Raw genomic sequence first — 22966 nt, 5'->3', positions numbered from 1 at the left:
CGGGCGCGCCAATTAGCGCGTCTATCCACCATTATTTGCCATCCGCGACACTCATCCACGGTCTCCGTTCTTTCATCCAACCCTGCGCTTCCTCGTCATTCACGCCTTGTTTGGTCTGGACGGCGCCTTGTGCACTCTTTGTTTGGGCGGTCATATTTTGGGCTTCACTTCTCTTCCTTTTCTAAACATCCTCAATTCATCGCGAACTACTACATACTCCGAGCTACATAGTTCCGCCTGACCTCAATCTCGATTGACGCACATTTCACTGACGATCTTTCTACCGCTTCGCGCAGGTCGCGCATTTGACAAACATGGCTCCTGCTGCTGTTCCAGCTTCCGATCCCCCTTCCCAGGCAGATACTCCGATGACAGACGCGAACGAGGAGCCCACTTCAGTACCCGTGGATCCCTTAGACGCGAAGATGACGGTATGTTGCGAAAAGCGTCCTTCTCCTCGAGATCAGCATGTGCACCCCTGTGCTATCTCTTGGAATTTGAGCACTTGCTAAACTATCAAGGGTTACCAGGATACACCAGACTACACGGTATTACTTGCGACCGCCGAACATCTCTCCCTTCGCAACAACGGCTAACATATTATCTGTTAGGACTCGGATACGAACCCGAACACTACTGCGAGCAGTGTTGCAGGCGATCCAGTTCTGCCAGACGGGCGAAGGCGGAGGTCCGAGGCCTATCAGATGAGGAAGAATATGTTTGGCAAGAAACATGGCTCCTTAAATGAGAATAAGGTTAGACACCGTGATGATACAAACAATGTCCTTGAGTGTCTTACACGTATTGATCTTAGGACGATGACTCCATTCGGAGGTTTCGTTATCTGCTCGGACTCACCGATCTTTTCCGCCATTTCATCGAAACGAACCCTAACCCTCGGATTAAAGAGATTATGGCGGAAATTGACAAACAAAACGCCGAAGAAGCGTCAAAGTCTAAGAGGAAAGCTTCTTCGCGGACAGGAGGCGCAAGCAGCGACCGAAGACGACGGACGGAGCAGGAGGAGGATGCTGAGCTCTTGAACGACGAGAAGCGCGGCGGGGAAACCAACACAATATTTCGAGAGTCGCCACCGTACATTCAGGGTGAGATGCGTGACTACCAAGTTGCTGGACTGAACTGGCTCGTTTCTTTACACGAGAACGGTATTTCGGGTATCCTGGCAGACGAAATGGGTCTAGGAAAGACCCTACAGACGATATCGTTCATCGGATATCTTCGACATATTTGCGATATCACCGGTCCTCATCTCGTCGCCGTGCCCAAATCCACGCTAGACAACTGGAAGCGAGAATTTCATAAATGGACTCCCGAGGTCAATGTCCTTGTGCTACAAGGAGATAAGGAGGAGCGCAACAAGTTGATCAACGAGAGGCTTCTTGACGAGGATTTCGATGTCTGCATCACTAGCTACGAAATGATCCTCCGGGAGAAGTCGCATCTCAAGAAGTTTGCTTGGGAGTACATTATTATCGATGAAGCTCATCGGATCAAGAACGAGGAGTCGTCACTTGCTCAGATCATCCGTGTTTTCAATTCTCGAAATCGCCTTCTTATCACCGGTACCCCGCTTCAGAACAACCTCCACGAACTGTGGGCTCTTCTCAATTTCCTCTTGCCAGACGTCTTTGGTGACTCAGAAGCCTTTGATCAGTGGTTCTCCAACCAGGAGGCGGACCAGGATACTGTCGTGCAACAGCTTCACCGTGTCTTAAGACCTTTCCTTCTCCGTCGCGTGAAGAGCGATGTCGAAAAGAGCCTCCTTCCCAAGAAGGAAGTGAATCTTTACGTGCCGATGTCCCCCATGCAGGTCAAATGGTACCAAAAGATTCTTGAGAAAGATATAGACGCGGTGAACGGTGCTGCCGGTAAGAAGGAGTCTAAGACTCGTCTGCTGAATATCGTCATGCAGCTGCGGAAATGCTGTAACCATCCCTACCTTTTTGAAGGAGCGGAGCCCGGTCCTCCCTACACCAATGACGTGCATATCATTGACAACGCGGGTAAGATGGTGATTCTGGACAAACTTCTGGCTCGTATGCAGGCCCAGGGAAGCAGGGTCCTCATTTTCTCGCAAATGAGCCGTGTTCTAGATATCTTGGAAGATTACTGCATGTTCCGACAGTACCAATACTGCCGAATCGATGGTACCACAGCCCACGAGGATCGAATCGCCGCCATTGATGAATACAACAAACCAGACTCGGAGAAGTTTATTTTCCTTTTGACCACAAGAGCGGGAGGTTTAGGTATCAACTTGACGACTGCGGATATTGTTGTGCTATATGACAGCGACTGGAACCCGCAGGCCGATTTGCAAGCCATGGACCGTGCCCACCGTATCGGTCAGACAAAACAAGTCGTCGTGTACAGGTTTATCACTGAGTCTGCAATTGAAGAGAGAGTTTTGGAACGTGCTGCACAGAAGTTGCGACTGGATCAACTTGTTATTCAACAAGGCCGGGCCCAGCAACAAGCCAAGAATGCTGCTTCCAAGGATGAGTTGCTCGGTATGATTCAACATGGAGCTGCCGAGATCTTCAATAAGCAGGGCGGAACGAGCACCCTGCAAGAGGGCAAGGCATTGACGGACGACGAGATCGACGCAATTCTGCGTAAGGGTGAAGAAAGAACGGCGGAGCTCAACAAGAAGTACGAGAAATTGGGTATTGACGACCTACAAAAGTTTAACTCGGAAAGTGCCTACGAATGGAATGGAAAAGACTTTGCGGACAAAAAGAAGGACATTGGGATCAACTGGATCAACCCCGCGAAACGTGAGAGGAAAGAGCAGTTCTACTCCATTGACAAGTACTACCGCAACGCCCTTGCTACAGGTGGACGAACCGCCGATCCTAAACCCAAGGTCCCCCGAGCACCAAAGCAGATTGCCATCCATGACTGGCAATTCTTCCCCCAGGGCCTTCAGGAGCTTCAAGATAAGGAGACCGCTTTCTTCCATAAAGAAATAAGCTACAAGGTCCCTATTGCAGATGGACCCGAGGAGGAACTCCAGGACCGTGAAGCGGAGCGTGACCTTGAGCAGCAATTGATTGATACGGCCGCGCCCTTGACTGAAGATGAACAAGCGGAGAAGGCAAGGCTGTCAGAAATGGGCTTTCCCGAGTGGAACCGTCGTGATTTCCAGCAGTTTATCAACGGATCAGCCAAGTTTGGCCGTACTGACTACATTGGCATCGCCACTGAGGTAGACAGCAAGGATCCAGAACAGATCGAGGAGTACGCTCAGGTTTTCTGGAAACGCTTTACGGAGATTCAGGACTACCCCAAGTATATCCGCGTCATCGAGCAAGGAGAAGAAAAGCTCCGCAAGATGGGCCATCAGCGCAAGATGCTCCGTAAAAAGATGGAGATGTACCGCGTGCCCCTCCAGCAATTGAAGATCAACTACACCGTCTCCACCACAAACAAGAAGGTCTACACCGAGGAGGAGGACCGCTTCCTTCTGGTCATGCTTGACAAGTACGGCGTCGATGGCGAAGGCCTATACGAGAAGATCCGCGACGAGGTCCGTGAGTCCCCGCTCTTCCGCTTCGACTGGTTCTTCCTTAGCCGGACACCTGTGGAAATCGGCCGCCGCTGCACGACACTCCTCAACACCATCGCCAAGGAGTTTGAACCGGAGGGTAAGAATGGTGATGGCAAGGGACGCGGCCGTGACCGTGACGAGGACGAACTTGACAATGAAGACGAGGCCCCGGCTAAGAAAAAGACCAAGGCCGCCGTGGTAAGCCTAACCCTTCTCTGACCATCTATATACTCAACTAACGGACCAGCAGAACAAGCAAGTCAAAGCCGTCAGGGGTAAAGGCAATTCGGTCTCCACATCCCGAGCCTCCTCAGCAAATCCTCCCAAGTCGCGCGGTCGAAAGAAGTGATTCGATTCCTTGACCCCAACACGCCAAGCGCTCACTCAATGCTCGGCCCTTCCTCAACATAACATAACATAACTTAACATCTATCTTGTACTATTGTATGGTGATTTTGGCGAAACCCGTAGAAGAGTGAAAGAAAAGGCGCAGAGCGGACGGCGGTCTGTGTCGGTTTGTTGGTTGGTTTCCTTTTGCTTACTTCAACTGTACCCTTGCATGTCTTCTCTATCGGATTACGGTTGCGGCGTTGGCTACGGTAGAACGCCTGGTTAGTTTAATTCATTCTATACTTTCCATAATGTTCTGCATCTGGTTATCTGCGCGGTAGTAAGTAGCCTTTAGAACAGATAAGATTGCAAAGTTGATGCTGTGGCTCAACTATTTACTTGCTTACCCCCAGACCTCAGGGAACCCTGTCAGAACTAACTTCCCTGCTAGAAGACTGCACAGTACGAAAGCAAACCAGTAATATGTATCTTCCTGAAACAGTACGAATAACACAACCGGCCAGGTAGCTCAATGGGTCAGAGCATCGGTGCCATGTCCTAGCTGGGCCCTCGTGTCAACGACGCGACGGCTTTATCGGCGATTGCCTTTATTTGCAGAATGGAACTGATCACCACCGAAGATGCAGGTTCGAATCCTGCCCTGGCCAGTTTTGTTTTTGTTTATTTGAGTTTGGTGGTTGGGTAATCTCAGGTCTGTGTCCTCGCAACAGCGGGCTAGAGCCCTATAGCAGAAACACCACCGCTGCGAAGCGTCCTTTAGGTGATGATTTTGGATTGTATACTTTCTTCTGTTGTGGATTTTTTTTTTTTTTTTTTTTTTTTTTTTTTTTTTTTTTTTTTTTTTTTTTTTTTTTTTTTTTTTTTTTTTTTTAATGGACAGCTCGGTGGAAATGGCTTCTTACTCGTACTAGGCATGGCAGACAATATACAATGGTTGCGAAGACATATATACAGGCAGCACAATCCGGATAGCACAATCGAAAACCGCACTTAATAAATCAGTGCTTCCGGTCATGGCACACATTGGGGGTAAGCTGAGAGATGAAAAGACCCATGAAACCAATTTTTGAAGATAGTACATAAACTATTCAATCAAGTCCAACTTGGTATCCTAGCTTATTGCTGAACTCAATCAAAGTTTTGAGGCGCGTCGTTCGAGAACCTTCATGATGACGTAGGCCACTAGAAGGAGGAGGTAAGTACGTGTTCAATAGTCACAGAGAAACCAGAAGGATAGAGTAAGAGAAAATAAGAGAGAAAGATGGTAGAAGATTAGAAATTAGCTAGTGATGGGTATATAACCATGTATCCGGTATTACAAAAGTATATGGTATCAAGTCGAGTAGATCAAGGAAAGTAGAAAGAGCGGAGAAGTATATCGAGATCAAGACTCACCAGCGGCAACAACAGCAGCCCGTCCAGTACCAGCTTTAGCGGACCCTCCGCCCAGCGTAAGGATCCACCGAATCCAGCCTAGACGGACCCTACGGCCGGAACGATCGAAGTCCGGCGCAACAAGACTGGCCGCCTTGAATTTGGCCAGCTTGCCGGCGTATGGAGGGTACCGGATCGCCAGAAGAGACTCGAGCCAGCCAGGGCTGCTTGTGATGGGGCGGCGGTGCACAAAGACGTCGAAGCTGGAGCGGCCACGGTACGCGCCGTAGCCGCTCTCGCCGACACCGCCGAAGGGGAGGGTAGGGATGTGTAGGGCGGCGTCGTTGACGGAAACACCGCCGGAGCGAGTCTGAGAGAGGACTACGCAGGTTAGTCTGGTGAATGATAGTGGTCTCAGGGGGACGTACTCTTCTCGGTATCGGCTTTTGAGCCGAAGGGGTAGAGGCCTAGGGGAGTGCTCTGGATGCTGTTTGCAATGTTGATGGCCTCGTCGATGCTATCCACAGGAAGAATCGGGATCAGAGGGCCAAAGCTCTCTTGCGTGAGCATGGAGTCATCCGGGGACTCGACCTGGACGAGCGTGGGCTCAATGAAGAGGTCCTTCTCGTCCATGGTGCCACCCATGAGGATCTTACCCTGGGAGTTGTCGATCATCCCCTTCAAGCGACGGAAGGCAGCTTCGTTGACAATCCGAGAGAAATCCGGCGAGGCCTTGGCTCCATTGGGGTAGAACTCCTTGTATGCCTTCTTGAACTCCTCGACTACCGCAGGTACGAGACTCCTATCAACAAGGAGGTAGTTCTGGGAAGTGCAGACCTGGCCTGCGTTCATAAGCTTGCCCCAAAGCATTCTTCGGGCGACTAGTCTAGGGTTGGCGGTCTTGGAGATAATGGCGGGGTTCATTCCACCAAGCTCCAGCACAACTGGCGTCAAGTGCGGAGCGGCTGCCTTTGCGATGATGCGTCCGACATTCGCACCGCCGGTGAAGAAGATCTTATCCCACCGCTCTGCGAGAAGAGCCTGAGTTTCAGGAATGGCTCCTTGAATAATGGTGTAGCATGATGGATCGAGCGCAGTCTCAATTATCCGCTGCATAACAACAGCGCTCTTTGGCGCATTTTCACTGGGCTTAATCACGACAGTGTTTCCAGCAGCGATGGCACCGAGGACGGGGCCGAGAGTCAACTGGAAGGGGAAGTTAAAGGCACTATTTGAGTTAGAGCATAATTATACAATCTCGGAAGTATATCGCACCCAATAACCAAAACTGTGCCGAGAGGATCCTTCCGGATCTTAGGGTTCATGAATTTGAATGTGAGATCGATGTCGTCGGCCTTCTCATCCTTGACCCATTTGTGCAGATTCTTGGTGATAAAGACAATATCATTCTCCAGCCAAACGTTTTCGCCGACTTCTGTTTCAAATTGCGGCTTGCGAAGGTCGATCCGGAGGGCTTCGATGATTTCTTGCTCGTGGTCCTTGATGCTACCGCCAGCGTCAGTCGCGACTCGAGACAATCGGAAGCTGTAAAAAACTCACGCCCAGTAGAGCTTTCGAAGTTGGACAAGTCTGAACTCGACGTCTCGAGTCTTGTGCTCCAGGAAGGTCTTTCTCACGCGCGACACCCGTTCCTGGATCTCCTCGATCGGAGTGTACTTGAGCTCGGGGATGTCTATGGCGCCCATGGTGGATGTTGATAAGAAGAGGCAATCAGGAGCGATAAGAGCGACTTTTGATCCCTGGCGACGAGGGTTGGACAGAGAAAGAGGGACAGGGAGTGAGCAGCATATTTTATTGGAGAGGGCACATGCAGCTAAGGCCGGCGTCCCCTCACGCCCGCAGTGCCTGGGCCGCGGTTAAGCACGGAGCTCGCTGATTGGCTGCCCGCTCGCAAGCATTGCCAGGACTGTAAAGGAAGATATCCATCAGGGGAGTATACAACATCCATTGAATTCTGACAATAGATGAATGTAATAAGGAGCAGATCCTGAGACACTACAGCCATACAGCCAAAGCACAGTGCTGACTATGGAGTAGATATGCAGGAAGCTGTAGGATCATGCACAGCGCCCCGCAATTTCAACGGCCATGGCATTGGCGCCCCATACATTTGCCCAGATTTCTCGTTTTCACAAATCTTGTATAGACTACTCCCCCTCAAATCGACAAAATGACAACGACCTACAGCCCAACCCAGCTAGAAGCGTACCTGGAGCGCATCGGATACGCAAAGTCTGCCCCTGAAACAGGCCGCCTTCGACTGCAAGAGCTTCAGCTCGCAATTCAAGAAGACCCTCTTAAAGCTCTAGAAGAGCTTCAACGCCGACACCTGACTTCAATACCATGGGGAAACACAGCTATCCACTATTCTCAACACCACAGTATATCTACTCACCCATCAGCGGTGTTCGAGAAGCTGGTCGTTCGTCGCCTCGATGGGTATTGCATGGAAAACACGAACCTGCTCTACGTTGTTCTCCGGTCACTGGGCTACCAGGCATATCCCGCAGCAGGGAGGGTATCGAGTGCTGCGGCTGACCCAGCGAATGCCGGCCCGGAAGTTCGATATGGTTCTTTGTATGGCCCTCCAGCGTACCGCTCATGGAATTCCCGTTGCTGATACATGCGCAGGGGACATATGGTCATTATTGTTGCTTTTGGTGTCTGGAGATACATGGTATGGACGTTCAATGCGTTGCTATGCCACCAACGGAGAACATCTAACTGACTTTATCATAGGTCGATGTGGGATTTGGGAATAATGGACCAACAGTGCCCTTGGCCCTGCTAAGAAACTCTGGTGGGAAAATCAACCCAACATTGGATGTGAATTTGAACAAAGAGCCACTCCCCGAAGCAGTCGACCAAAGCCAAGAGTTCTGGATATACAAAGTCCGCTTTGGGCCGGATAAGGACTACATTCCCATGTATGCATTTTCCGAGATCGAGTCCCTGCCTCAGGACTTTGCGATGATGAATTTCAACACCAGCCAGCGGCCAAGCAGCTGGTTTACGCAAAAAGTTGTCTGCGTTCGGCATATTCTTAACGAAGACGAAAGCGATATCAAAGGCTTGTACGTCATGGCTGGGAAAGAGGTGAAGAAGCGTGTGGGTGGGAAGTCAGAAGTTGTGCAGAAGCTTGAGAACGAGGACGATAGGGTGGAGGCTCTTGCGAAGTGGTTTGGTATAAACCTATTGGACCATGAGATTGCTGGCATTCGAGGTTTAGGGTCTGAGTTGCGATAGTATGCCTGGCGATATATTGTTGCAGTTGCATATACCCACATTGGTATTTGTCTCATACTAGGCTATGTAATCATATATATTGGGCTATAAAGGTCTAGAGACCCAGTGTGCAGAACAAAAAGCGACCGTGTGCTTATACTCCGTAGTAACGTAGGATCAATAATGGCAAGCCACTCAACATGCAATCCACCGAAATCCACCGAGCAGGCAGTCCAAGTTCCAACCGTCCGATCCTCGGCTATTCTGCAGCTTACGCATAGGTAAGCATAAGTTCACCACAACATCTTACCTCCTGCAAACGCTCCATTCGCCTGCCCCGAACTGCGTTGCTAATGGGACAGTTCTGGCTTCTCCCTAAAGCCATTTGCCATCCCCGTCCAGCTTTTACCCCTCGTTATCTCAAAGCTCCCCTCCAGTCTTCCCCGCGTTTCCCCGCACCGTCCCTCCGCGCCATGTCGACCTCCATTCAGAAGAAGCTGAATGCCCTCCAAATTTATTCTGCTTGCGATGTATGACTGCTCTCATTTTACCATACAAAGCGGAGCAGATCACAAGCTAATTATTCCACGATGCTACTAGGTCTCAGACGCCCTCCTCAAAATCCAGAAACCAGCCGATGGATCTCCCCCGCGAGCTGGATATATAGCTGATCTCAGTCTGTACCCACCTGCAGTCTATCCCAGTCCACCATATCGTAGCCGGTAACTAACCCTAACATGCGCAAACAGCCCCCTTCTCCCCAACCCTCGGCCGCAACACCACGACCCCCAAACTCATCGCCCCCGCCTCAACAATCCAGTTCATCCCCAAGTCCTCCTCCGCCTCATCCCTCCTGACAGAGTACACCAGCACCCCAAATGAGAACCACATTTTCCCAGCGGGCACCCACTGGGTCGACAACACCGAGCCCAACACAATCGTGCTGATCTCCCAGCCACCAGGCCAACACTGCGCCGTGATTGGCGGGATAATGGCCGTGCGGATGAAGGCGCTGGGCGTAAAGGGAGTTGTCGTTGACGGGCGGATCCGCGATCTCTCTGAGATTCAGGGCGCAAGCTTGCCGGTTTGGGCGAAGGGGACGTCGACGGTTGGCACGGGGGCGGAAGCGAAGCCTGGTCTCAGGAATGTGAGGATTGATGTTGGGGGTGTGAGTGTTGAACCCGGGGATATTGTCTTCTGTGATCCGTTGGAGGGGGTTGTTGTTATTCCGAAGGATTTACTGGATCAGGTGCTGGAGATTATGCCGGGGATTGTGGAGGCCGATGATAGGGTTAAGGAGGCTGTTGAGGGGGGTATGAGTGTTTTCGAGGCTTTTAAGAAGTTTAGGGGATAGAATAGCCCTATGTCGGGTTGTAGGTTTATTTCGGGATACAATACATTCGACCCAGATCAATATACAAAACTATCGCTGCAAGATAAGATAAGGAAGATAAATCTAATGATGCCAGCTCATTTACTCCCTAACCCAGACTGCAGCCATACCCATACCAGTGCCGACGCACATACTGGTGACACCCACCTTCTTATCCGTGCGCTTTAGCTCTGTGAACAGGGTGCTAATCTGGCGCGCTCCTGTGCAGCCAAGCGGGTGGCCAAAAGCAATAGCGCCACCCTTAGGGTTAATCTTCTCCTCAGGCAGGCCGAGCTCATTGATACACCACACACATTGCGAGGCAAAGGCCTCGTTGATCTCATAGATGTCGACATCGTTCTTGGTGATACCCGCCTTCTCCAGCGCAACAGGGATAGCCTTCCATGGACCAATACCCATAAGCAGCGGCTTGACGCCGACGACGCTGGCGGAGACGAACTTGCCGATGATCTTCTGACCAAGACGCTCAGCGGTCGAGCGCTTCATGAGGAGCACGGCAGCGGCACCATCGGAGATTTGAGAGGCGTTACCGGCGTGGATAGAGCCGTCCTTCGCAAAGGCCGGGCGGATCTTACCGAGGGACTCTGCGGTGATGCCGTCACGGATACCGTCGTCGGCCTTGACAGTGATGGTCTTCTCCTCGTTGGTTTTAGGGTCCGTCCACTTGACGTCGAGGGGCAGAATCTCCTCGTTGAAGAGGCCTGCTTTTTGAGCCTTCACGGCTTTCTGGTATGACTTGGCCGCGAAGGCGTCTTGTGCAGAGCGGGAGATCTTGCGGTCCTTGGCCATTTGTTCGGAAAGAACGCCCATGGGGACCTTGCAGTTTGCGGCTTCTTCGTGATTCTCGAGGAGCTCGGAGAATTCAGTGACGGCACCGGGACTGTGCAAGTCAGCGTTTCGCTTCGCTATAGCCCGTATATTTGCAACTCACCCGTATTGCGAACTCATGCTCTCCACACCAGCACCAATACCCACTTCAATCATGCCAGTCTTGATAGCGTTGGCAATATCCACAATCGCCTGCAGACCAGAAGAGCACTGGCGGTTCAAGCCCTTGACGGCCGTAGACTCGGGGAAGCCGGCAACGAGAGCTGCAGCACGGAACTCCGTGGCTCCGCCGCCAGGCGCAAGGACGGTTCCGACTGAGATATCCTCAACCAGGTTGGGGTCAATCCCGCTGCGGTCGATCACGCCCTTGAAGACACCGGCCAGGATATCAGCGGCGGCGGTGTCCTTGAAGCCACCCTTGCCGCCTTTGGTGAGAGCGCTGCGGAGCGCACATGTTACGACGACATCGTCGGGGTTCTTCTCGGAGATAACAGCAACTCCTTTCTTGGGGCCGATGTGGGATGCCACTTGGATTAGACGCTGCTGTGCTGGGGAAAGTCAGCGCTGTATGCCAGTTACTTCGTACTGCGCAGAGGAATAGATGCTTACCACCAGACATGATGACGTCAAGTGTTTAGAAAATGAATATGCAAATATACCGGCAACCGCAAGGACTCGAGGGGTATTGTGAAATAAGATCAGATGCAAATCTCAGGGAACCTCCTTTTATAACCGAAATAAGAAGCAGCCGAGTCCTGTGGTCCCTGGGCTTTCCCCAGTGATTATGTAGCCATCCTGTGAAAATGCCGAGGTCTATGGGATCATTGTTGTTCCTGACTGCAAGTCACGAGATTCCAGCCGGCGGGAGAGATTCATGTGATGATGATGAAGCTCTTACGCCGGCTGACACTGGTCGCTGTCGAATATTTTGCTGTCTCTTTATACTACTTCTAAGCATGCATAATAGTACGGACAACTTTATCTGGCTTCTAGAATGCCGTAGCTTATCGTCACGAGCCTTGTCAATAAGAATAAGAATAAAGTAGTCCGAACTCCGGAGATCTGAAGAATAGATTCCAGGCTAGTCCTAAGACAGCTAGACACACACTTGATCCACGCTAACTGTGTTTGGGCTAGCCAATATTCGGCCATCACAACGGCCTCCGAAAAGCTTCAAGATCTCCGACCATACTAGCCCTTGCACAAATAACCCACACAGCCTCGCAATGCGCAGATTACCACAATCTCTTTTCTCCGCTGCCTTGCCAGCGCGACCAATTCCATCATGCACTCTCACCAGCAGACTCCAACCCTGCCTTCGCGCACCATCTGTACGTCCAGTCCCGTCCACCCGGAACCCTACATTTCCATCCAGAACAAGAAACTAACGCATCTACAGAACCCCAACACCACCCAAACCCCCATACAACACCGACCCTTCTCCCAAACCCTTCTCCTCGCAAACGCGCCCCCAAAATCCCCCTTCCGCCTCTCCTCCACGCAACCCTCAATCACACCAGCACCAGACCCAGAAACGCAGAGCAGCCCTTTTCCCGACCCAGAAACCCACACCTACATCGACCCCAACACCGGCCTCCCCGTAAAAGATTACAGCCGCTGGCCACCAAAGCGCCAATGGCCACCCGACATGTCGAAGCTCTCGCCGAAACACCAGTTCCGGCTCGAGCGCAAGTACCGCCGGCGCGCGGCGCTCAAGTATGAGAGGCCGAAGTGGACGAAGGCGACGATTTTGGTGCAGTGGGGGGCTATCGGGTGTATGTTTTCTCGTGAACCTCGGAAGGAGGAATGTGGTTTGGTTGGGTATGCTAATGGAGTCATGAATAGTCGTTGTGATTTACGCGCTGTTGTTTATGCAGTGGGATGAGAGGGGTGGGAAGCCCATTGAGGAGGTATGTTGTCCTCTCTTGCTTTCACGTCCAGTGGTTGGTGGCATGGCTAACGCTGAATCTGCAGCTGCGTACATACATCTTTGGAACGCTCAAGGGTGCATTCTCTGCTCCCCCGTCTCCGACTTCAATGCGGCGGCCCGAGGAGTCGGCTAAGCCTGAGTAGCCTGATGATACCATACATCGATTAACGCATATCTAATTACCCAACGAGCCGTGTCCGTGGCTATCGTGCATTTTGTTTCATGATAGATAGCATGGCCCAAATATCCAATACGACACTGTATATATTGTGCATAATGTACAAGTACCAGATCTCCTTTTCGGCGACACATAAGATGACATTATAGACAAGTGAGATCAAGCTATAGCTTTTTCAAAAGCGTATCCTTACCCAGCCATGCCGGTGTCTTCCTCGTACAGTAGGGTGCTATGATAAAGCCCCCCTCGTAAATCAAGTATACATTTGCAAAGGGCCAAACCGAAGTCCAGGAAGAGATTCAACTCATTGATTGTATTCACACAAACACCCCTTCGAGCAATTTACTGAATGCTAGCTAACCGTCCAATGTTCAATCTGACGTCCCACAATTCACCCTTCAGGCACCGCTCCGTCAAACAACTTAATCATAATATCTGCATTGCATTGCCTGAGTCTGTACTGTACTATGCTATGTCGCGATATGCTATCTGTTCTCTTCTGTGCTGGGTTGTCAGTGCATGCTTTGCTTGCTCAAAATCAAGGGTTCAAATGTCAAGTCAAACGAGAGTGCGTGAGAGAGATAAGTAAAGAGGCCCGTTAATCATGTCGTAGATTCATATCGTTTCAGCATGGCAACGGAAAGAAGGAAGGAAGAGAAGAGAAGACAACCGACTGATCGGTAGGAAGATGAATGCAACCCAATTATGTGGAAATAAAACGCCAAGATGCCAACGCCGTTCTCCGAGATGAGAGTAATATAAGTAGAGCTAAGCTGTACCCAACGAGACAGACAGCCTGAGCGGGTAAGTGGTCAAAGAAGGACAGATGATGATCAATAATGGCGCACGACGGATGATGGTGTTGATGATGCTGAACGCCGGTTAAGATGAAGATGGATGTCGGATAGATAGATGCACAATGCACAATATGATGCGAGCCAAGTCGAGCCGAGTCGAGTCAAATCTAAGCCGTAGTAATAGCGTAGTATAGCATCGCTTCCGTACTCAGTCAGAAAAATCCTTAAACAAAACAACTCACAGCCAGTCCCCAATTGGATCCACATGCTGCTTCTGATTTCTACCACCGCTGCCGACCGGAATATCGATCTTCAGGTCCAGCTTTGGCGGCAAATCATTCAGCGCACCCTTCTTGGCTGGGCTCTTGACGGGCGACCTCATCGGCGAGACAGTTTCCCTCGGCGGACCTTCTCTGACAGCAAGATGTGGCCAGCCATCCTCTACAGCAGCAGAGACCCAAGTCCGTAAAACATCATGGACAGAGGAGTAGAATTTCTCCTTGCATGTTCTGAGCGTACCGCCCATGACCTTTTCGAATCCAGAGGCGCGGAGCTCGTTGCGGAGGTTGTTGCGCTCTTCCACTGTTGGCAAAGATGCAATGAGACCGTTGACCAGGTCAATATGGGACGCGAGGTAGTTTGTTGCGTCCCATTCCACGCCGCCGACGTAGGGTGCCGCAGGGACAGGGGGACGAGGAGCGGGAAAGTGACGCTCGCGGTATGTTCCGGAGCTCTGGTCAGAATGAACAACAGGGATAACGTTGAGGTGGTGTAGGAAAATCCAGAAGACTTCTTTAGTGACGTTTGATATTTCTTTGCACCAGACCCGGTAGGGTCGAGATTGGTAGATGTTGGCGATGAATGAGAGGGGTTGGACCTCCTCAGGGGGATCCCGTAGGTATGAGAGAATTCGGGTAGTGCGGGCTGCTGCATCTTCGGCGGATACAGCTGTTGAGAGCTGGGTGAAGATGAGGTTGGTGATAATACCGCGGGTGGTGAACTCGCTAGGGCCTTTCTTTTCCTTGTCAAATAGCATGCTCAATAAGGCTGGGAAGAGCTCGCCCTCAATGTCAGTTAGCCGCTGCAGCGCAACGGACGTGGTGCAGAGAGCCTTGAGACACAGCAGTGTCTCATGAAGAAGATTATCTTCGTGCTCCTCCCTATTATGTGTCAGCGTTGTTCTCACAGTAGCCAAAGTAGACGTACCTCCACTCAACCTTCATGATGCGATAGACCAGCTGCACTATTTCATCCATGCCCCCTTCGGCAATGAAGCTATCAACCCAGCTGACAGTCTCATTGCGGAGAAGAATACGAAGCTTGTGGATCTTGCCAACTTCAATAATCTCAGGCTTCTGAATCTCCTTTAGGTAGTGCACAAAGTCCGACGGATCAGTAGCTGTATCACGCTGTGCCGTGACTGCGAGCGATGTGGAAGATGCGTTCGGAGTTAGGATCTTGGATAGTCCAGGAGCACCAAGGTCAATAGATTTGGGTCGTCGGTGAGAGCTTCCGCTCTCCTGCCTTTTCTTGGTAGGTGATGATGAGTTGCCCCTGCTAAAGTTGAAACCGCGGCTTCTCGACCGCGACCTTGACCCTTTCCCATCGTAGCTGTCGCTCTGCTCCTTCTTCTCTTTGCCACGGCCTCGGCGGCCTGTACTATCGGTTGCGTAGGTACTAACGGCACTGTGAGGTGTTGTACTCTCAAGCTTGTCCTTCTGGATAAAATCAGCTTTGATGTTTGTATCTAAAGACCTCATCTTGTCTCTCATGTTGTGAGGAATGTTCCTCGCATCCTGTCTCGGTTAGCTTGCGCCATCCAGCTGGGGTAAGTCTACCAACAAGTAGCTTCTCAAACTCGCTCTCCAGATCCTTCGAGTTAAGCCGCTTCTGCAGTCCCGCCTCGCGCTCCTTCGCATTGAAGGCCGATATAACTTCCTGCACGCGCGACGCCTTTTTGGGACTTGCTTGTCTCGGCTCTAGCTCTGGACGAGCATCAGGAGACGAGAGGCCTCTAGGCCGTCCGCGCTCCATTTTCGGGACGGGCTCTGATTGGTCAACAAGAGACTGCTTGCTCGCAGAGAACCCCCCAAAAATGTCCTTCATCTTGGAGCCACCCACAAAGAAGTCTGACTTGGGGCGAGGTTTCGGATTGGCATTAGTCCGGCTCGAGAGGGATGGTTGGTGGTGGTCATAGAAGTTTCGTTGCTGGCCGGGACTGTAGCGGTTCGGGGTGTAAAGTGAGACCTCCTCCTGCAAGGTTCGCCGCCTGTCACTATGCGCCTGGGAGGGCTCGTCGCGGAATGACGAAGTCGGTGTCGCGTACTGGGCCCAGATCGGCGAAGGTAGATTATCTGCAGGGTCTGAAGGGCTTCGATTCTCTTTATCGCGGCCGTCTTTCACCTCATCGCTCTTCCGTCCATGCTGCGACCGCTTCAAAATAGCCGAGAAACTATTGGTTGACTTCGCTTTCTTCGGCTTGCCGTTCGCGTCGTCAGATGTCTTTTCTGGCTTGCGCTCAATATAGTTCTTGAGAGACTTGAGGGAGACGGCGCTCTTCGTCTTCTTGTGTAAGCCTTTGCCGCTTTTGTCCGGGGAGCCGGGGTAGAACATAGCGTCTAGCGCATCATTGGGGACGATTTCACCGAAAGGTTGTTGGTTCATCGGCGGGTATTGTTGGTCAATAGGCGAGGAAGTGTTGGAGGAACCGCTCATGTAGGGCATTGAGCGGGCGGCATCGTCGGCGGATTGATTTCGTCGATGGCCGAGGAGCGCTCGAAGGACGGACGGTTTGGTAGGAGAACGGGGCACATCTTCGAAAATAGCGGGCGTCTGTGTAGAAGCCATATCGTGTCTCTATGCAATCAAACGTCAGCATCGAGTCCAAGGTACATAGATGGTTTGGACGGGAACGGGTAGATACACATACAATGAACCAGTACCTGAGCGAGCCGAAATAAAAAGGAAGCAAAGACAAAGCAAAGCAACAAAGACCACAGCGCAGCACAAACCAACTCAACTCGCCTCAACTCAAAATCAAGAAAAGCAGCGCAAGACGCACAGCTCCAATGCAACAAAAGACATTGACAAAACCCAAAAAGCAAGAGGAATGCAGAGCGGCAGAGTCAATCAGTAAGTAGAGGGTTACCGCAGGCCAGAGCGTTCCGGTTCCGTTCGACGTCGCGGGCAACCAGGGAATTTGAAGCAGTCGCAGGACAACAACCAAGGTCAAGAGGCGATCATCACCGGCTGCCTTTGAGGACCAAAGAACCAATCTGCCGACGCCACTGCAAGAGCTGCGACGTGGGTGGCCAGCAGCGGAGCGGAGGCAGGTAAACATGATGCGGGATTGGGGGTTGCTGGGGGCAACACGCCTCGTCAGCCCGGGGCCCGGGGCATGGCTTTGGCGCCCATGCCGCACCGCATCCGCATCGCTGGCCATCGAATCTCCGGCCCATCCAGCCTCCTCTGATCTGTCAAATTACCTCTCGAGGAACTGGCGTGGCTGGTCTTCAATGATGGGGTTGATTTGTGACACAATGGCGGGGTTGTCATTGTTTACTCCGTAGTTAGGCCGTTCTGGGTGTTCTTGTCGCCAGGGGCGGGCTGTGATGACTACACAATACAATACAGCGGATGAGCAGTGGTTGATAATGTCATTGTTACGAGGATAGATGATATGACAGAGTCTGCATGAGATATATCGAATGTCTCATTAGACACAGCAACAATAGCGACCGGATTCTGGATACTGAATCCAACAACATCGTCATGGGAAGCACGGACGCCAAGACAGCACAACCCCATTGGGATCCCGGAATGGGCGCCTGCATTGATGCCTTACTCCAGCTCCAGCTGCCAGTTTCTAATTCTAGACCGTTTCGATTGCGGGGAAGAGTCCGGATCTATTGTGTCATTGCCCGGAGGGGTGAGAATGCATTCTCGGAAGTATGGCAGTCTGATGATACAAAATTGAATGTGAAACCCTAAGCTAGTCACAAGAAGAGAAGAAAGAAAAGAATATCGAGTATGCAAATGCAGGACACCAGTGATGCGCGTTTCCTATTGTCATGAATCATGATCCGTGTCATGAACCTCCGGTGATATGTATAATATGATGTATGATGCTCCATGCAAATGCCTCCACGATGCAGCTAACTGCCATCGCCAATCCAAATCAGAATGCAAAGCATGCAGAGTAAAGCAAAAAAAAAAAAGAAAAGAAAGAAGAAAAATATAGAAGAGAGAAAGTTAATAATGCATATAGTTTGGAAAAGTATTGTCGTATGTTCATATGTTCGTTTCATGTCGTAAATCAATGTGCCGCGATGACGGCCTTGAGCATACCCTTGAGCTTGGTGGCTGCACTGGGCGGCGGAGTGGGTTCGCGTCTGCGATGGTGACGATGTCGACGACGTTCGGCGTCATCTCCTCGAGATCGAGGGGCCTCTTCTTGATACTCCTCACGGCGCTCACGCTCATCACGACGCCGCTCCCGTCGGTCAGGACGACGTTCGTCTCGCTCACTGTGCTCGATTTCTCGCGCTTCAGCAACCGCCTCGGACTGTCTTCGAACCCTACGAGCTTCCGCACGAGCAGGATCCTCTTCTTTGCTGCGGCGAGAACCACTGGACCGCTCCACGGTAGGACGTACTTCCCGGGTGCGGCCTTCTTCCTTACGATGAGAACCACTGGACCTTTCCGTGGTGGGCCGTGCTTCCATTCGAGCAGGGTCTTCCTCCTTGCTGCGACGGGAGCCACTAGATCGTTCGATTGAGGGCCGTCCCTCAATTTGATGACGATGGCTGTGGCCATGGGAATGGGAATGGTGGCTAGTGGACGAGCGTCTGCGCGGCATATCAGGAATGTTCGCCGCAGCCTTGGTGCCATTGACCTTAGGAAGTGGCTCATTGCTCGAAACTTCCTCTTCCGATGGCACATATTTCAAGAAATGTCGCGGCTTGGGGACAATCGACTGAGAGTGTCTGGAGGATGGTGCACGGTCGCCGTCGCGGCTACCTCCTGAGCTTCGCGGTACTGACTCCTTGGGCACGGATTCTCTCTCCTTCGTGCTTCTGTCCCTGGTGCTGTTGGTTCGCTCAACACGCGCATGCCGTTTCGCTCTTTCTTCCTCCGCGGCAAGCTTCTGAAGCTTGCGCAGCTCACGTTGAGATTTCTCTTCGTATTGCCTTCTTGACTCTTCTAGGGCCTCCAGCCATCGCTGACTCAACTTGTTTCGCTGCGGCTCAGTCTTCTGCGGCTGTGGAGGTGGAGGAGCAGGCTGAGCGTGTCGACGTTCACGTCCTTCCGAAGAGCTCTTGGAGGGCCGTCGTTCATCGTAGGGGTCGGCGACGTATGACTTTCTTCTTCGGCGCCTGGCACGCTCCAAGGATTCTCTGGGAGCTGAAGCGTATTTGTCTTCCACCGGTGCGTCACCCCCGATTTCGGCTGAAGTGTCGGGTACCAGTGTCCTAGGCGAGGGCTCGTCATAGACGTACTCTTCCTCGATTTCACGGGTCGATTCTTTGACGGGCTCGGCGGCAATAGGATCAGCTGGATGTTCGGATTTGGTTGCTCCATAAGCAGCGGCAGCGGCGGCCACAGCGGCAGCAGGAACCAGGTAAGTGGCTGGAGAGTCTGAGATGTCTAGTTCCCTTGAGGTTTCCTCAATAGGCTGCGCGGGTTCCTCGGCCGCTGCAGGGGCAGCAGGTTCTTCAGCCTCGGATTCCTCCACAAGGAATTGCTCCACTGCTGGAACAGGAGCTGCAGGCTCTTCGGCAGCAGGCTCTTCGGCAGCAGGCTCTTCAACGGCAGGCTCTTCAACAGTCGGTTCCTCAACAGTAGATGTCTCAGCAGGCTGTTCCTCGACCGGCGGTTCTTCAGCTGGCGCTTCCACAGCAACTTCATCAGGCACTTCTCGGGTAACCTCGGGTTCCGGCTCTGGTTCTTCAACAATAGGCGCACTCTCGGGCTCTACAGCGTCAGGAGCAGCTGCGGCTGGCTCCTCAGTAGGAACATCTTCTACAGCAGGCGCTGCTGGCTCGGGAGACTCGTCTGCTGGAGGCTCAGGTGTCTCTTCAACGACGGGAACTTCCTCAGCTGGGGCCTCGGGTTCTTTGACCTCGTCAGCGGGCACTTCCACTGCCGGTTCTTCTGGGATAGGCTCGCTCGGCACAGGTTCCTCGGCTACGGGTTCCGCTGCAGGCTCCTCCGCTTGAACTTCCTCGGCCGCAGGCGCAAGCGCTTCATCTACCACGGGAGCAGGGACTTCCTCGACAGATGGAGCTTCGGGTTCCACCTCAGCTGGAGCTTCGGGTTCGGCGGCCTCAGGAACATCCCTTGCAGTTTCTTCAACAGCAGCCTCTGCCACTTCTTCCGCTGGAGCCTCAGGAGCTGCATCAGCCTCTGGAGCCGCAGTCTCGGGCTGCTCAGGCTCAGGCGCAACAGGTTCCATTTCAGGAGCCACAGGCGCCTCAGCTTCCTTTTCAGCTGGCGTCCCGGGAGCGTCATCGAAGTCAATCAATTCGCCTGATTGTCTAGCCGCCTCTTCTGCCTCTAGCTCGGCGTCCCTCTCTGCCTGCTGCGCTGCTGCTTCGTTCTCCGCATCGACTTTATCAGACGCTGCGAGAGGATCGCACTCGGGAAAATCATCTTCTTTACCTGGTTAGCATGTTATTTTCGATAGATTTGTGATTGGATGACACATACCATTAGCAGCTTCTTCGGCAGGCTTCTCCGGTTCCGCTGGTGTGGGCTCGGCCTCTTCAACTACGTCTTTAGGTGCTTCGTCTGCTACCTCAGGGGTATGTTCAGCCGCTGATGCTTCTTTAGATTCCTGAGCGGGCTTCTCCTCTTCAGCCGGCGCTTCAGCTGGAGGTTCAGCACTTTCAACTGGCTCTGCAGCAGCCTCCACAGTTTCTGCAACTTCAGGCGTGGGTTCCTCCACAGCTGGCTCAGCTTCAGCTGGCTCTGTAGCTTCGACAGCAGGCGTCTCTTCCGTCGGTGCAGGTGCAGGCTCCGGCTCCTCAACAACTGGGGCTGGTTCTTGCTTTTCGACCGGATCCGCGGGAGATGCTTCTTCAACAGCAGGTTCTTGGGCTGGAGCCTCAGCTTCGCTGGGTTCCGCCGCGGGTGCCTTCTCGGTCACCACTGCAGCTGCAGCTTCTTCAGCTGGCGCTGCCACAGGAGGCTCCTCAGTGGGTTCCGCGGGCTTTTCCTCTCCCGCCGGGGTGGGCTCTTCCGTAGCCTCAAGAGACTCAGGAGCCTTTACCTCCTCAGCCGGCTCTTCAGCAGGCTTGTCATCTTCGGTTGGTGCTGGTTCATCAGCTGCAGCAGGCGCGTCAGAGGCAGAAATATCAGCAGGAACAGCAGCAGCTGGCTCTTCGTCAACCTTCTCGGGAGAAGGAGACTGCTGACCCTTCATCTTCTTGCCTCCTCCGGCTGCGGGCGCCGCTGGCTCGGCTGCGGGTTCAGGCGTTGGTTCTGCTGGTCCGGGCGCTGCTTCAGGTGCCGCCTCTGGCTCTGCAGGTGTATATGGCTCCGCAGCTGACTCCGGTTCTGCAGCTGGCGCAGGCGCTGACTCCGGTTCTGCAGCTGGCGCAGGCGCTGATTCCGGTTCTGCCGGTGCCTCAGGCTCATGTACCGGTTCTTCCACTGTTGGCTCGGAGTGTGCTGGCTCTTCCACTGCTGGTTCGGGCTGTGCTGGCTCTTCCACTGCTGGTTCAGGCTGTGTTGGCTCTTCTGCCGCTGCCTCGGGGGCCGGCCCAGATTCAGCTGCTGCTGGCTCAGGTTCGGATGCTTCAGATGGGGGTGACTCGGTTGCTCCACCCTTCTTCTTCTTTTTCTTGTCCTTTTTCTTTTTCTTTCCACCTGATGGCGCAGCTTCCTCCGCCAGCTCCTCTGGGGCCGCTGCAGGTTCTTCTGCCTTCGCCTCCGGTTCCGGCTCAGGTGCTGCTTCTGCCGCTTGTTCGGGTTCTGCTGCTGGTTCAGGCTCCGCTGCTGGCGCATCCTCTGCTGTCGGCTCAGGTTCTGCTGTTGGTTCAGGCTCGGGCGCTGGCGCAGCCTCTGCTGCTGGCTCGGGTTCCGTTGTTGACTCGGGTTCAGCCGTTGGTTTAGTCTCCGCTGCTGGTTCAGGGTCCACTTCTGCTGGTTCGGGAGTAGGTTCAGGCTCAGGCTCAGGCTCCGCCGCCGCACCCTTCTTCTTCTTCTTTTTGTCTTTCTTCTTGTTCTTCTTCCCGGTGGGCTTGGCTTCTTCTGCTGCTGATGTCTCGGCTGGTGTCTCGGCTGGTGTCTCGGCTGGCGTTTCAGCAGCTGATTCCGGCGCAGGTTCTTCGGCTGGTTCTGGTGCAGCCTTTTCCTCCTCGGCGGGCGCGGGGGGTTCTACGGTCACGGCTTCTGCGGCAGGTGCATCTGCTGCCTCGCCTTCTGTGGAAGCAGGTTGTTCTGCCTCCGCAGGTGGCTCGGGAGCGGGCTCTTCGGTCATCGCGGTCGTCGACTCGGGTTCTGCAGGGGTTTCCGTTTCAGGAGACTCTATTGCAGGTGGCTGTTCCTCGGTTGGCTCCGTAGTTGTTGGTTCGGCTGGCTGTTCGGCTTCAGCCGCTGGTTTCTCTTCAGCAGGAGTTTCTTCCGCTGCGGGCTCTGCCGCTGATTCTTCAGCCGGTTTTTCCTCAGCAGGAGTTTCCTCCGCTACAGGCTCTGCCGCTGGAGTTTCCTCGCTAGCGGGCTCAGCAGGGGCGGCATCTGCTGATTCGCTCGTCTCAGCGGCGGGCTCGCTTGATTCTTCGGCAGGCTTCTCTTCGGTAGATTCTGGAGGGGCCTCTTCGGCGGGCTTTTCTGCCTCACCTTCGGCTTTAGCCTCTTCTACCGTATCAGGTGTCGTTGCACCCGAAGATGCTATACATATTAGTAGCTGGAATTGAAGAAGAAGAAAAGGTAGCGTACCTTCTGCTTCTGGCGAAGACGCATCTTCACTGCTTGATTCCTCTTTCGGAGGGGCATCTGGGGCAGGGGCCTGGTCCTTCTCAGCATCCGCGGCATCGGGCTTGTTGTCCTGATTATTGTTCGTCAGAATATCCTCAGAGACGGGATGGTATGAAAACTGAGCCGTATAACGGTCGAAGGTTTGATAACGAAATTGAGGATGATTATCGAAAGATTGATAATTGTACGTGGGGAGCTGTGCATACTGGATCGGGGACCCCATGTTCCTCGGATTCCGCCGGGTCGGAAGCTGGATTGGAAACCTCTGGGTTGGAAAGATTGTTGTCGTTTACCGGGGCCCGTTTGGCGTTGTTACCCT

At 52.9% G+C, this 22966-nt stretch overlaps 7 protein-coding genes across 7 annotated transcripts; 3 read left to right on the top strand and 4 right to left on the bottom strand.

Annotated features, from left to right (window-relative positions):
• The first annotated feature begins 55 nt into the window (after window positions 1-55).
• Window positions 56-4231, top strand: BDW74DRAFT_146948 (putative SNF2 family helicase/ATPase). Its single transcript, XM_073723451.1, has 5 exons — window positions 56-431; window positions 531-548; window positions 612-755; window positions 815-3769; window positions 3822-4231. The coding sequence occupies exons 1-5, from the start codon at window positions 315-317 to the stop codon at window positions 3918-3920; spliced, it is 3333 nt and encodes a 1110-aa protein (XP_073586885.1). The 5' UTR covers window positions 56-314; the 3' UTR covers window positions 3921-4231.
• Window positions 4232-4802: 571 nt separating this feature from the next.
• On the bottom strand, window positions 4803-7058 carry BDW74DRAFT_146946 (hexadecenal dehydrogenase). Its single transcript, XM_073723450.1, has 5 exons — window positions 6857-7058; window positions 6572-6802; window positions 5725-6524; window positions 5318-5677; window positions 4803-5104 (listed from the first exon to the last, which is right to left on the bottom strand). The coding sequence occupies exons 1-5, from the start codon at window positions 7000-7002 to the stop codon at window positions 5055-5057; spliced, it is 1587 nt and encodes a 528-aa protein (XP_073586884.1). The 5' UTR covers window positions 7003-7058; the 3' UTR covers window positions 4803-5054.
• Window positions 7059-8856: 1798 nt separating this feature from the next.
• Window positions 8857-9956, top strand: BDW74DRAFT_97687 (RraA family protein). The gene is made up of 3 exons (XM_073734214.1): window positions 8857-9072; window positions 9143-9218; window positions 9292-9956. The coding sequence occupies exons 1-3, from the start codon at window positions 8896-8898 to the stop codon at window positions 9894-9896; spliced, it is 858 nt and encodes a 285-aa protein (XP_073586883.1). The 5' UTR covers window positions 8857-8895; the 3' UTR covers window positions 9897-9956.
• BDW74DRAFT_146941 (3-ketoacyl-coA thiolase peroxisomal A precursor) lies at window positions 9918-11614 on the bottom strand. The gene is made up of 3 exons (XM_073723449.1): window positions 11373-11614; window positions 10867-11311; window positions 9918-10815 (listed from the first exon to the last, which is right to left on the bottom strand). Exons 1-3 carry the CDS (start codon window positions 11380-11382, stop codon window positions 10017-10019), a joined length of 1254 nt encoding a protein of 417 aa, XP_073586882.1. The 5' UTR covers window positions 11383-11614; the 3' UTR covers window positions 9918-10016.
• Window positions 11615-12048: 434 nt separating this feature from the next.
• Window positions 12049-12836, top strand: BDW74DRAFT_174849 (uncharacterized protein; the record flags this gene model as incomplete). The annotated part of the gene is made up of 3 exons (XM_073728149.1): window positions 12049-12538; window positions 12609-12673; window positions 12738-12836. 3 exons carry the CDS (start codon window positions 12049-12051, stop codon window positions 12834-12836), a joined length of 654 nt encoding a protein of 217 aa, XP_073586881.1.
• An 853-nt stretch (window positions 12837-13689) lies between these two features.
• Window positions 13690-16690, bottom strand: BDW74DRAFT_97670 (uncharacterized protein). The gene is made up of 4 exons (XM_073734213.1): window positions 16598-16690; window positions 15511-16524; window positions 14875-15464; window positions 13690-14828 (listed from the first exon to the last, which is right to left on the bottom strand). Exons 2-4 carry the CDS (start codon window positions 16513-16515, stop codon window positions 13907-13909), a joined length of 2517 nt encoding a protein of 838 aa, XP_073586880.1. The 5' UTR covers window positions 16516-16524; window positions 16598-16690; the 3' UTR covers window positions 13690-13906.
• A 571-nt stretch (window positions 16691-17261) lies between these two features.
• BDW74DRAFT_146937 (uncharacterized protein) lies at window positions 17262-21291 on the bottom strand. Its single transcript, XM_073723448.1, has 2 exons — window positions 20386-21291; window positions 17262-20331 (listed from the first exon to the last, which is right to left on the bottom strand). Exons 1-2 carry the CDS (start codon window positions 21089-21091, stop codon window positions 17984-17986), a joined length of 3054 nt encoding a protein of 1017 aa, XP_073586879.1. The 5' UTR covers window positions 21092-21291; the 3' UTR covers window positions 17262-17983.
• Window positions 21292-22966: the final 1675 nt, after the last annotated feature.

Source organism: Aspergillus multicolor (assembly GCF_047715735.1).
Source record: "Aspergillus multicolor strain CBS 133.54 unplaced genomic scaffold BDW74scaffold_4, whole genome shotgun sequence".
Classification (NCBI taxonomy): domain Eukaryota; kingdom Fungi; phylum Ascomycota; class Eurotiomycetes; order Eurotiales; family Aspergillaceae; genus Aspergillus; species Aspergillus multicolor.
The sequence above is the reverse complement of the archived record's forward strand: the minus strand, read 5'-3'. Positions and strand labels throughout refer to the sequence as shown.